The following is a 12,913-nucleotide window of genomic DNA, read 5'->3' as shown; positions in this document are numbered from 1 at the left end:
AGAAAATAACCCATGAGATGGAGTGAGACTAAAAAACCCCAGAGAAGATGAATGATACAAAGGCCATGGATATTAAGTTTGGGCTAAGCTGTCTTTATGAGTTGATGTTGTAGGTCACTAGAGCAGTAAAGAGAAAGTCTTAAAAGCAGCCAAAGAAAAAGACAAATTATGTTCAAAAGAAAAAAGATAAAAGTAACTGCAGACGTCTTTTCAGAAACAATGTAAGCAGAAGACAGTGGAGCAACATCTTGAAAGTATTAGCTGTCAGCCAAGTATTCTATATCCAGGAAAAAAATCTTAAAAAATGAAGGCAAACATACCACACATACTAAAACTCAGAGAAGTCATCACAAGTAGGTCAGGACTATAATAAATCTATAAAAAAAGTCCTTCAGATCAAAGGAAAATGATATTAGTGTTGTCTTTGGCAACACATATACTAAAATTGGAACAACAGAGATTAGCATGGCCCCTGAACAAAGATGAGGCACAAATACATAAAATGTTAAAAAAAAGGGAAAATGATACCAGAGAGAAATTTGGATACATCCAAAGGAATGAAGAAGACTAGAAATGGTAAATGTGTGAATAGGTATAAAAGACTTACCCTTCTTTTTAAGAAAATATTAACTGCTTAAAACAAGTATAATGATAATATGTTTGGGGATTTATAACAGTAAAATATATGATAACATTAAAACAAAGAATGAGAGGGAATGGAAATGTAAGATTTTTAAACTATAAGTGAAATAGTACATTATTTGAAGGTAAATTGTGATAAACTAAAATGAATAGTGTGCAATCACTAAAAAAAAAGTATAGCTAATGGAACAATAAAAGAGATAAAAATGGAATTATAAATATTATTCAATCCAAAAACAGAAATATACTTTAAATTGAACAGAAAAAAAAAACCACATACGACAAAGAAAACAAATAACATGATGGTATGTTAAAATCCAGTCATATTGATAATCATATTAAATATAGCTGTCTAGATAAAAAACAGTTAAAAGACAAAGATTGTCCAAATAGGTTTTTAAAAAAATAAGATCTCAACTATCTGCTGTTTATAAGAATTTAGATAAAAAAATATAGATAGGCTAAAAGTAAAACGACAGAGACAGATATATCATGCTAATATCAATCTAAAGAAGATTGGAGTGGATATATTAATATTAGTCAAGTTAGATTTCAGAGATGGGAATAAGACCAGAGATAAGAGAAAAATATTACTAGGGATTTCATAATGATAATAAGGGTCAATTCTGCAAGAGACTTAAGAACCCTAAAAGTTCATGCAGCTAATAACAGTGCTTCAAAATACATGCAGTAAAATTGATTAAACTGCAAGGAGATATTTGTTGTTGTTGTTCAGTCTCTAAGTCATGTCCGACTCTTTGCAATCTCATAGACTGCAGCATGCCAGGCTCCTCTGTCCTCCGCTATCTCCTGGAGTTTGCCCAAATTCATGTTCATTGAGTAAGTGATGCTATCTAACCATCTTATCCTCTGCTGTTCTAGTCTCCTTTTGCCTTCAATGTTTCCCAGCATCAGGGGCTTTTCCAATGAATCAGCTCTTTGTATCGGGTGGCCAAAGTACTGGAACTTCAGCATCAGTCTTTCCAATGAATATTCAGGGTTGATTTCCTAGAGGATTGACTGGTCTGACCTCCTTGAAGTCCAAGGGACTCTTAAGAGTCCTCCAGCACCACAATTCGAAAGCATCAATTCTTTGGCACTCAGCCTTCATGATCCAGCTCATACATCCATACATAACTACTGGAAAAACCATGGCTTTAACTATATGGACCTTTGTTGGCAAAGTGATGTCTCTGCTTTTTAATATGCTGTCTAGGTTTGTCACAGCTTTCCTTTCAAGGAACAAGTGTCTTTTAACTTTGTGGCTGTAGTCACTGTCTGCAGTGATTTTGGAGCCCAAGAGAAAAAAATCTCACTGTTTCCACTTTTCTCCCTTCTGTTTGCCATAAAGTGATGGGACCAGATGACCAAATCTTAGCTTTTATTAATGTTGAGTTTCAAGCCATCTTTTTCACTGTCCTCTTTCAGCCTCATCAAGAGGCTCTTCAGTTCCTCTTCACTTTCTACCATTAAAGTGTATCATCTGCATATCTAAGATTGTTGATATTTCTTACAGTAATCTTGATTCCACCTTGTGATTCATCCAGCCTGGTATTTTGCATGATGTTCTCTGCAAATAAGTTAAATGAACAAGGTGACATTATACAACCTTGTTGTACTCCTTTCCCATTTTAAACCAGTAAGTTGTTTCATGTCCAGTTCTTTTTTTTTTTTTAAGAAAAATGATACAAGTAAATTTATTTACAAAACAGAAATAGACTTACAGACATAGAAAATAAACCTATGTTTACCAAACAGGGAAGTGGAGAAAGGGATAAATTAGGAGTTTGAGATTAACATATAAACACTGCTGCTACTAAGTCACTTCAGTCGTGTCCGACTCTGTGTGACCCCATAGACGGCAGCCCACCAGGCTCCACCGTCCCTGGGATTCTCCAGGCAAGAACACTGGAGTGGGTTGCCATTTCCTTCTCCAATGCAGGAAAGTGAAAAGTGAAAGGGAAGTCGCTCAGTCGTGTCCGACTCTTAGCGACCCCGTGGACTGCAGCCTACCAGGCTCCTCCGTCCATGGGATTTTCCAGGCAAGAGTACTGGAGTGGGGTGCCATCACCTTCTCCGTCATGTCCAGTTCTAACTGTTCCTTCTTGACCCACATATAGGTTTCTCACAAGACAGATAAGGTGGTCTGGTACTCCCATGTCTTTAAGAATTCTCCAGTTTGTTGTGATCCACATAGTCAAAGGCTTATCACAGTCAATTGAGGCAGAAGTAGATGTTTTTTTTTCTGGAACTTCCTTGCTTTCTTAATGATCCAAGGAATGTTGGCAATTTGATCTCTGATTCCTCTGCCACTTTGAAACCCAGCTTGTACATCTGGAAGTTCTTGGTTCACACACTGCTCAAGCCTAGCTTGAAGGATTTTGAGCATAACCTTGCTAGCATATGAAATGAGCACAATTGTATGGTAGTATGAACATTCTTTGACATTGTCCTTCTTTGGGATTGGAATGAAAACTGACCTTTTTCAGTCCTGTGGCCAGTGCCGAGCTTTCCAAATTTGATGATATATTGATACTTTTAAAATTACAATTATCTCTATCTCAATAATTGATAGAGCAAGTTAACAGAAAATTTGTAAAGATATAGCAGATGTTACAACACTTGAGCAACACTGCTGACCAGCTTGACCTAACTGACATTTATGGAATATTTTCCTCCAATAATAGCAGAATACACATTCTTTTCAAGTGCACATGGAAGATTTACCAAAATTGATCATAAATTTTGATCAGTTGGGTCATAAAACTGGTATGTTTTCCACCCACAGCAGAATTTACTTAGAAATCAACCAAAAAAAATATGAAAATTTAACAAATATGTGAAAACTAAACAGCCCTCTTCTAATAATCCATAGGTCAAAGAAGAAATCAAGAGGGCAATTAGAAAACAGCTTGAGTTGAATAACAATAAAGATACAATATATCAAAATTTGTAGGATTCAACAAAAGAATACATCAGTTCAGTTCAGTTCATTTCAGTCACTCAGTCATGTCCGACTCTTTGTGACCCCATGAATCGCAGCATGCTAGACCTCCCTGTCCATCACCAACTCCTGGAGTTTACCCAAACTCATGTCCATTGAGTTGGTGATGCCATTCAACCATCTCATCCTCCGTCGTCCCCTTCTCCTCCTGCCCTCAATCTTTCCCAGCATCAAGGTCTTTTCAAATGAGTCAGCTCTTCGCATCAGGTGGCCAAAGTATTGGAGTTTCAGCTTCAACATCAGTTCTTCCAATGAACACCCAAGATTGGTCTCCTTTAGGATGGACTGGTTGGATCTCCTTGCAGTCCAAGGGACTCTCAAGAGTCTTCTCCAATACCTCAGTTCAAAAGCATCAATTTTTCGGTGCTCAGCTTTCTTTATAGTCCAACTCTCACATCCATACATGACTACTGGAAAAACCATAGCCTTGACTAGATAGACCATTGTTGGCAAAGTAATGTTTGCTTTTTAATATGCTGTCTAGGTTGGTCATAACTTTCCTTCCAAGGAATAAGTGTCTTTTAATTTCATGGCTGCAGTCACTATCTGCAGTGATTTTGTAGCCCAAAAAAATAAAGTCAGCCACTGTTTCCACTGTTTCCCCATCTATTTGCCATGAAGTGATGGGACTGGATGCCATGATCTTAGTTTTCTGAATGTTGAGCTTTAAGCCAACTTTTTCACTCTCTTTCACTTTCATCAAGAGGCTCTTTAGTTCTTCTTCACTTTCTGCCATAAGGGTGGTGTCATCTGTGTATCTGAGGTTATTGATATTTCTCCTGGCAATCTTGATTCCAGCTTGCGCTTCTTCCAGCCCAGTGTTTCTCATGATGTACTCTGCACATAAGTTAAATAAGCAGGGTGACAATATACAGCCTTGACATACTCCTTTCCCGATTTGGAACCAATCTGTTGTTCCATATCTAGTTGTAACTGTTGCTTCCTGACCTGCATACAGATTTCTCAAGAGGCAGGTCAGGTGGTCTGGTATTTCCATCTCTTTCAGAATTTTCCACAGTTTATTGTGATCCACACAGTCAAAGGCTTTGGCATAGTCAATAAAGCAGAAATAGATGTTTTTCTAGAACTTTCTTGCTTTTTCAATGATCCAGCAGATGTTGGCAATTTGATCTTTGGTTCCTCTGCCTTTTCTAAATCCAGCTTGAACATCTGGAAGTTTACAGTTCACGTATTGCTGAAGCCTGGCTTGGAGAACTTTGAGCATTACTTTGCTAGCATGCAGATGACTGCAATTGTGCAGTAGTTTGAGCACTCTTTGGCTTGCCTTTCTTTGGGTTTGGAATGAAAACTGACCTTTTCCAATCCTGTGGCCACTGCTGAGTTTTCCAAATTTGCTGGCATATTGAGTATACTTAGCATTAATATAAATATTTATATTTGAATTTAAAAGGTTTAAAGTCAATAACTTAAACCTCTACCTTAATAAACTAGAAAGAGAGGAGAGCATATTATACCCAAGGTAAGCAGGATAAAAGAAATGATAAAAAAGAATAGATCAAGGAAATTGAATAAAGATTAACATTAGAAAAAGCCAGAAGTTGTTTTTTTGTAAAGATCAATAAAACTGACAAATTTCCAATCAGATTAATTGGAAAGGAGAAAACAAATCAAGAATTTCAAACATGGAAGAAGGGATATCACTACAGATCCCACATGAAAAAGATTATAAGAAAATATATGAATAACTTGATACCAATACATTTGAAAAGTTAAATGACATGAACAAATTTCTTGAAAAGACACAGTTTTACTCAAAAAAAAAAAAAAAGCCAGAACAGCCATCTGTCGATTAAAAAATTGAAGTTGTAGTTTAAATATCTTTCCATAAAGAAAACTCTAAGTCCAGATATCTTCATCATTGAATTTTAGCAAATATTTAGAGATGAAATAATGTGAATTCTACACGACTTATTTCATTAAGTAGAAGAGGAGGAAACACTTCCTAACTCATTCTGTGAGGCCAGAATTACCCTGATCCCCAATACCAGCTGAAGACATTACAAGAGAAGTATAGACTAACATTCTTCATGAACATAGACACAAAAGTTATTTTCTTTTTTTAATTAAAAAAATATTTTCATTGCTGTGCATGGGCTTTTTCCTAGTTGTGGTGAGCAGGGGCTAGTCTCTGCTGAAGCATAAGGGCTTCTCATCATGGTGGCTTCCCTTTTTGTGGAGTACGTGCTCTAGAGTGTGGGCGCAGTAGTTATGGCACATGGGCTTAGCTGCCCCATAGTACATGGAATCTTCCCAGATGAGGGATTGAACCTGTTGTCTCCTGATTCTTAACCACTGGACCACCAGGGAAGTCCAATGCAAAAATGCTTAACAAAATGTTAGCAATATACTAAAAGGATAATACATTAGAATATAGTAAATCTAGTGTTGTACTATGGGTTAACAAAACTAAGTTTACTAATATATTTACTATAAAAAATACCAGCAAAGTTATCCAAGTTGTAAATCTCATCCTTCCTGAATAAGGAAATACATTAGAGAAGGAATTTATTACTTTATAAATAGGGACTTCCCTGGTGATTCAGTGGTTAAGAATTAGCCTTCCAACACAGCGGATGTGGGTTGGATCCTTCGTCTGGGAACTAATATCCCATGGGGCAACTAAACCCCTGCGCCACAACCACTGAGGCTGAGCTCCAGAGCCTGCAGATCACAACTATTGAAGCCTGTGCACAGCAACGAAGAACGACTGCAGACAAAAATAAATAAATATACAAATAATTATTTTTTAAAAATAGTCTTCAATCAAGCCCTCAAGCCCCAAATCTTGGCTATGCTCTATTGCCCTTGATTGCCCCAAGATGCTATAATTACTGATGTCCTAAGATGGACAACTGTCCTAAGAGCCAATCCAGAAAGCTTTCTCACAGGGCTACCCATGCTCACTTATGGCTTGGCCTACTGGGCATGCATTTTCAGGAGAGTGGACAGGGAGACAATCAAGGGTGGGAAGATAAAAGCGGCAAGGAAATATTCTGTTTTCTAGAAGCTTCCAAGAATAGCTCTTTCTCCTTTTAAGGAGATTGGGACAATTTTGTAATCAAACACAAAGGAGTGTTCACTCTTGAGTAGGCTGCCTTTCTTCCTCACGTCACATTGCTTAGATTTACATTATATCCTGACCATAGGGAAGAAAAATCTGGAAGTCATACCTCTTGCCTTGCCTTAGTTGTCAATTTTTTAAAATGGGGCTTCTAATGAGGTCTTTAAGACCCATTTGTGGGCTAACATACAACTATCTGCCATGCCATTTTCATGATTTCAGGCCTTCCCACAGATCAGGTACCAATGACAAGATGGATCACTGCTTTCCTCTCAGCTGAAAATCTCACTTGGCACGACTCACAAGCTGCAATTAAATGATTGTCCCCATGATTTAACCCAAGCACCTCATTTTGGAAGGTGAACAAATAAACCATTTTAGTTTTCTACTCACCATGTTAATATTTGAGTTAATTCCAACAAGTCATTTTCTCCTTCTTTTCCCTTTCCATCTATACCATTATCTGCTAAATACAACTTCACTAACCAAGGACCAGTTTCAATCAAATCTTTAATTTTTTTCTTGATTCCTGTAGAAAGACCAGAGTATTTGATTATTTTTAGACAATAGTTCTCCCATTTCACCACCTTAATTGATTTTAATTTTTAAGATTATACTGATCTAACTTGTGTCGGAGAAGGCAATGGCACCTCACTTTAGTACTCTTGCCTGGAAAATCCCATGAACAGAGGAGCCTGGTAGGCTGCAGTCCATGAGGTTGCTAAGAGTCAGACACAACTGAGCGACTTCACTTTTACTTTTCACTTTCATGCATTGGAGAAGGAAATGGCAACCCACTCCAGTGTTCTTGCCTGGAGAATCCCAGGGACGGGGGAGCCTGGTGGGCTGCCATCTATGGGGTCGCACCAAGTCGGACACGACTGATGCGACTTAGCAGCAGCAGCAGTGGATCAGACAGGCAGCAGACCACCAAACAGTGACCATGACTGTTTTTTGGGTGCAAGTTTGGTTTTGGCAAGTGCTTTGGAGCTTCTTCTTGGTCCAGCCACTGAGGTAGTCATTGCTGATTGTTGTATACAATCCACTTTTTGTCACACATCACAATCCCATTGAGAAATGGTTCATTATTGTGTAGAATAAGTGATGACTCTTCAAAACGATGACTTTTTGATTTGTGGTCAGTTCATGAGGCACCAACTTAACAAGCTTTTTCACTTTTCAAATTTGCTTCAAATGCTGAATGACTGTAGAATGGGTGACGCTGAGTTCTTTGACAATTTCTCATGTAGTTGTAAGAGGATCAGCTTCGATGGTCCTCTCAGTTGGTCGCTGTCAATTTCCAACGGCCAGCCACTATGTTCCTCATCTTTAAGGCTCTCGTCACCTTTGCAAAAGTTCTTGAATACTGTATGTTAGCAGTTCCTGAGCCAAATGCATTGTTGATGTTGTGACTTGTCTCTGCTACTTTATGACTCATTTTGAACTCGAATAAGAAAATTGTTCAAATTTGCTTTTTGTCTAACATAATTTCCATAGTCTAAAATAAATATAAAATGAACAGCTAGTAATAAGTCATTGGCAAATAAACAAAAAGAAAGAAATACACATTAAACTGATGTATAACACTTATTTAACTGTGAAGAAAGCTGAGCGCTGAAGAATTGATGCTTTTGAACTGTGGTGTTGGAGAAGACTCTTGAGAGTCCCTAGGATTGCAAGGAGATCCAACCAGTCCATTCTAAAGGAGATCAATCCTGGGTGTTCTTTGGAAGGAATGATGCTAAAGCTGAAACTCCAGTACTTTGGCCACCTCATGCAAAGAGTTGACTCATTGGAAAAGACTCTGATGCTGGGAGGGATTGGGGGCAGGAGGAGAAGGGGACGACAGAGGATGAGATGGCTGGATGGCATCACCAACTTGACGGACGTGAGTCTGAGTGAACTCCAGGAGTTAGTGATGGACAGGGAGGCCTGGCGTGCTGCAATTCATGGGGTCACAAAGAGTCGGACATGACTGAGTGACTGAACTGAACTGAACATAACCACATTTATTTAAGAATGTATTCCAATATGAAATGGCAAATTTCAATAATGCAAAACTGCAATTACTTTTGCACCAACTTAATACAAGGATTCAGCCCTCTAAAAGAGCTTGCAAAGTTATCACATTTTTTGAGTTCTAGAAGGACAAATTTGAAGAAAGAACCATCCTGCCTGAGTTCAGTGGTCCTGGAGCCTGGTTGACCCTCATTCTATACAGCTTTCACAAAATTCACATTTTGGGGGGGTATTTAATTTTTATTGGAGTGCAGTTGATTCACAGTATCATATTCACATTTGATTTATAAGTTTAGGAGTTTGGCAAAGGAAAAAAAAACAGGAAGGAGATAGAGAAAGAGAAAAGAGTTATGGATATAATGCTGGTTTATCCACTTATAAGTGTGAGATGAGAGAGCTAAATCTCCAGTTAGGAAGCTGATCGCTTCCCCTGGGGCCTCCAAGAGTTTGTAGGTAAATGCTTTGTGTGCACTGACCCTGAGAATCACAGCCAACTACTTCACGAGAGGCTTGACTGAACACCAGTGACCTGTTCCAAAGTCAGGAAGAAAATGCATGGAACTTAGAGATAACATATATCTATACACTGTCTTGTGTTGGCGATTCAAAGGATTATAAAGGCTCATTTAGGGACTTTCCTGGTGGTCTGGTGGTTAAGACTCTGCACTTCCAATGCAGGGGGTGTGGGTTGGATCCTGGTGGGGAAACTAAGATTCCCACATGCCACCTGACCAAAAGAAAAAGAAGGAATGAAGAAATGAAAAGGGAGATTTTAAAGGCTTATTTAAGGAATTTCCTGGCACTCTAGTGGTTAGGACTCAGTGTTTTCATTGCCATGGCCTGGGGTTCAATTCCTAGTCAGGAACTAAGATCCCACAAGCTGTGCATCCAGAAAAAAAAAAAAAAGCTCACACTAATTTTGCCTGAGGTACTGACTTGAGAATCTAACCCCAGGGCTGGATGGGACTCTTCTGTTCTTGAATTCATTCAGCATTCAACAAATATTTTTGAGCTCTTATTATGTGCCAGCCACAGTTCTAGCTGCTGGGAATTTAACAGGGAGCAAAAGAGACAGAACTTCCTGCCCTCATGAAGCTGAGGGAGTACATTACCTGGTGTGTGGGATGAGCGAAGAAGAGACGAGAGTGGATGATAACTCAGGGTATGTTTTCAAGTCATGAAAGATAACTGACTTCTTAGGGAAACATGACAAATCTGGACATTGGATCATTCTAGCTTGCCAATTTAAAAATAAAAGCATGCTTTTAGAAAAGATCCAATTGGTTTATTTGGATATAAATGTAATCTGCTGAGTTACTAAAGGAAATAGGATTTATTTTCCTTCAAGACATAGTTGGAGGGATGACAACTAGCCTATCCTTTAGTTTTACTGAAGATAAGCCTAACTGGTCCACCCCTCATTTGTCCTTACATTCAGGGTATGAGAATGATAGCTAATGACAGCCATTATGAATAATATAACAGTGCCAATGTCCTAGCACAGCATCTGGCACACCATAGGTATTTAATAACTGTTTCTTGAATAAATGAGTGAATCAATGAATAAGTGTAATCATGTTGTAGAAAATTTTATCTCACCATTCATTGTATTTCCAAGCCTGGTATAGTTAATAATGCCTTGAGACACACAACTCATGAACATGAAGAAAGTATGATTTTTCTGTTTTTGACATCTCTTCACAAATACAAATGCCTTTGAGAAGTTGACTACCCAGAATGATTAACAATGTGGATACTGATTGCAGGTGGCACTCATTTCTGTTTGCCCCCTCCTGGCATGCCAGAAAGCAGCAGTGAGGAAGCATGAGGCCAAGGGGGCCAAGGCCAAAGGCCAAATTCCTGTGCAGCTGCTCAGCTTTGCAAGGAAAGAAACAAAATGGTCTCAGTCAGTCATCATCCTGCACTGAGCCAGCGTGGTATTAATGTGTGCAACTGGAGAGGAAGGAGGCTCCCCAGCTTGTTATTGTCCTGGTCCAGCTTGCATTCCCATGGATAAAACAATCCAAATCTCACTCCAACTGGTAAGAGAGGTAATAATGTCATCTGGGCCCATGAAAAATAACCAGTTTAGAAAGTGCTAGTCCAAGGCACTCTCCAGAATTTAGACCTCTAGGGAGTCCCACATGCCCTGTTAGAGGGTAGGAAGGCTAATGCTGCCTTAGGTCAGGGGACTTCCTGCTCCAAGACCCTAACTAAATTTCAAGTAGAATCAAATTCTCTTCTTTGAATGGGAAACAAATTTCTTGGAGTAAGAGTGAGTCCATGCTCAGCTCCTGGTAATACTTGATCCACCCCAGCTGTATTCACTCCAGCCTAGTTTTACCTAATCTTACACTTCTTTAAACAAAAACAAGCTCACCAACAATGAGCACTTTAATTGACCCTCCTCTGTCTCAGAGACCTTAGTAGTGGAATAGCAATGCCTGCTGTGCCTGCGACAGAATGGTGTACTGAAATGAGAGGAATCTCCAGGTGTGAAACCTCTCTGAAAAATGCTGCGTGACTCCCCAGAAAGCCACTTAACTTCTCTGAACCTAAATGTCCCCATTGCTGACATATAGATCATAATACTCATATCCTGGGCTTCCCAGGTGGCACTAGTGGTAAAGAACCTGCCTGCCAATGGAGGAGACATAGAGACGTAGATTCGATCCCTGGGTCAGGAAGATCCCTTAGAGGAGGGCATGACAACCCACTCCAGTATTCTTCCTGGAGAATCCCATGGACAGAGGAGCCTGGCGGGCTACAGTCCACAGGGTTGCAAAGAGACACAGCCGAAGTGACTTGGAACACACACATGCACTCATATCCTAAATGCACTGTGAAGACTGGGAAGCACGGTGGAATAAAGATTGCAGAGTCATGTAGTGCACAGCAAATATTACTGCCTAACTTTCCAGCTTCATTTCTGGATTGTGTGTCATTGAAATCCTGGGATGGGCCCAACCTGATGGAGAACCTCCAGGTATAAAATGTCCCCACTTCTGCCAGTGCCTCCCTGAGGATCAGATACATGTTTCTGACAACTGCATGCCTCACCAGGGAGCCATACCACAGATCCAATGTAGACTTGCCCTACCTTGAGCTTCCTCCCATTTTCTCTTCAATTAATCTCTGAGATTCCCCAGCTATTCCTGATTTCAGGACCTTTCTTACCACCCTCACTAGGTCCTGTCAGTTCTCCTTCCTAAATACATCTAGACTCTATATTTCCATCACTGCAGTCTCAGTTCTGCCCTCTATCTTCTTTTGCCTGATCTGTAAAAACCTCTAAACTAGTCTCCCATTGTCCTGATGTCCATCTCTAAAACAAGTGCTGCAAAGCTGCTGGAGGTTCTTTTTAAAAATCCAGCTCTTATTATGTCACTGTCTTGTTCCAAATGCATCATGGCTCCCCCTCTGCACACAGAAGAAAGTCCTGTTCCTTAACAACATTTGTGGCTTTTGGCCATATGTGTCCACTGGCCTCCAGCCCTCTCCCCATAATCACTCTGCAGTGAATGTCACATTTTCCAGATGCTGAACACTCCAGGCACTTTCACCCCGAGCCTTTTCTCACCTGGTTCCCTTTGCCTTGGAGAAGGAAATAGCAACCCACTCAAGTACTCTTGCCTGGAAAATCTCATGGATGGAGAAGCCTGGTAGGTTACAGTCCATGGGGTCGCAAAGAGTTGGACACGGGTCGCAAAGAGTCGGACACGACTGAGCGACTCGACTCCACTTCACTTCACTTCCCTTCCCTTTGCCTAGAATGCTCTCTCTTTCACAGCTGATGAACCTCTTCTCATTCCTTCCAGCTGCTGTGCTGTGCTGTGCTAAATCGCTTCAGCTGTGTCCGATTCTTTGTGACCCTGTGGACTGTAGCCTGCCAGGCTCCTCTGTCTGTGGAATTATCCAGGCAAGAATACTAGAGTGGGCTTCCATGCCCTCCTCCAGGGCATCTTCCCCACCCAGGGATCAAACCTGTGTCTCTTTCTCCTCCTGCATTGGCAGGCAGGTTCTTTACCACTAGCCCCACCTGGGAAGCCCCATTCCTTCCAGAGAGAGCTGTTTCCCATATGAGCCCACATCCAAAGATCAAGTGTAAATTTTTATGGAGCCAGAAATTCCCATCTAGCCTCTTCTGAGACCAACAGATGGGTATC

At 40.1% G+C, this 12,913-nt stretch overlaps 1 protein-coding gene and 1 non-coding gene across 6 annotated transcripts in view; one reads left to right on the top strand and one right to left on the bottom strand.

The window, feature by feature from the left end:
- LOC147379218 (uncharacterized) overlaps nt 1–12,913 on the bottom strand; it is a 62,843-nt gene that overhangs the window by 21,052 nt on the left and 28,878 nt on the right. For 4 of the 5 annotated variants that reach the window (XR_015154321.1, XM_086373836.1, XM_086373926.1 and 1 more), the window contains one exon: nt 7,122–7,257. Coding sequence is in view for 4 of the 5 variants with exons in the window: in XM_086373836.1 (XP_086229962.1) it covers nt 7,122–7,257 (136 nt within the window). In the remaining variant the exon portion in view is untranslated. Of the gene's footprint in view, nt 1–1,238; nt 2,213–7,121; nt 7,258–12,913 lie in introns of those variants that run through there. The other variant, XM_086374128.1, reaches the window with a different exon arrangement.
- Nucleotides 416–517, top strand: LOC147379219 (U6 spliceosomal RNA). Its single transcript, XR_015135571.1, has one exon. It is a non-coding gene; the product is annotated as a U6 spliceosomal RNA (small nuclear RNA).

This window comes from Bos grunniens, chromosome 1 (assembly GCF_055505025.1).
Source record: "Bos grunniens cultivar Pamir isolate PY7600 chromosome 1, Bosgru_T2T1.0, whole genome shotgun sequence".
In the NCBI taxonomy this organism is placed as follows: Eukaryota; Metazoa; Chordata; class Mammalia; order Artiodactyla; family Bovidae; genus Bos; species Bos grunniens.
Note: the sequence above shows the minus strand (reverse complement) of the source record. Positions and strands in the feature narration are given on the sequence as shown.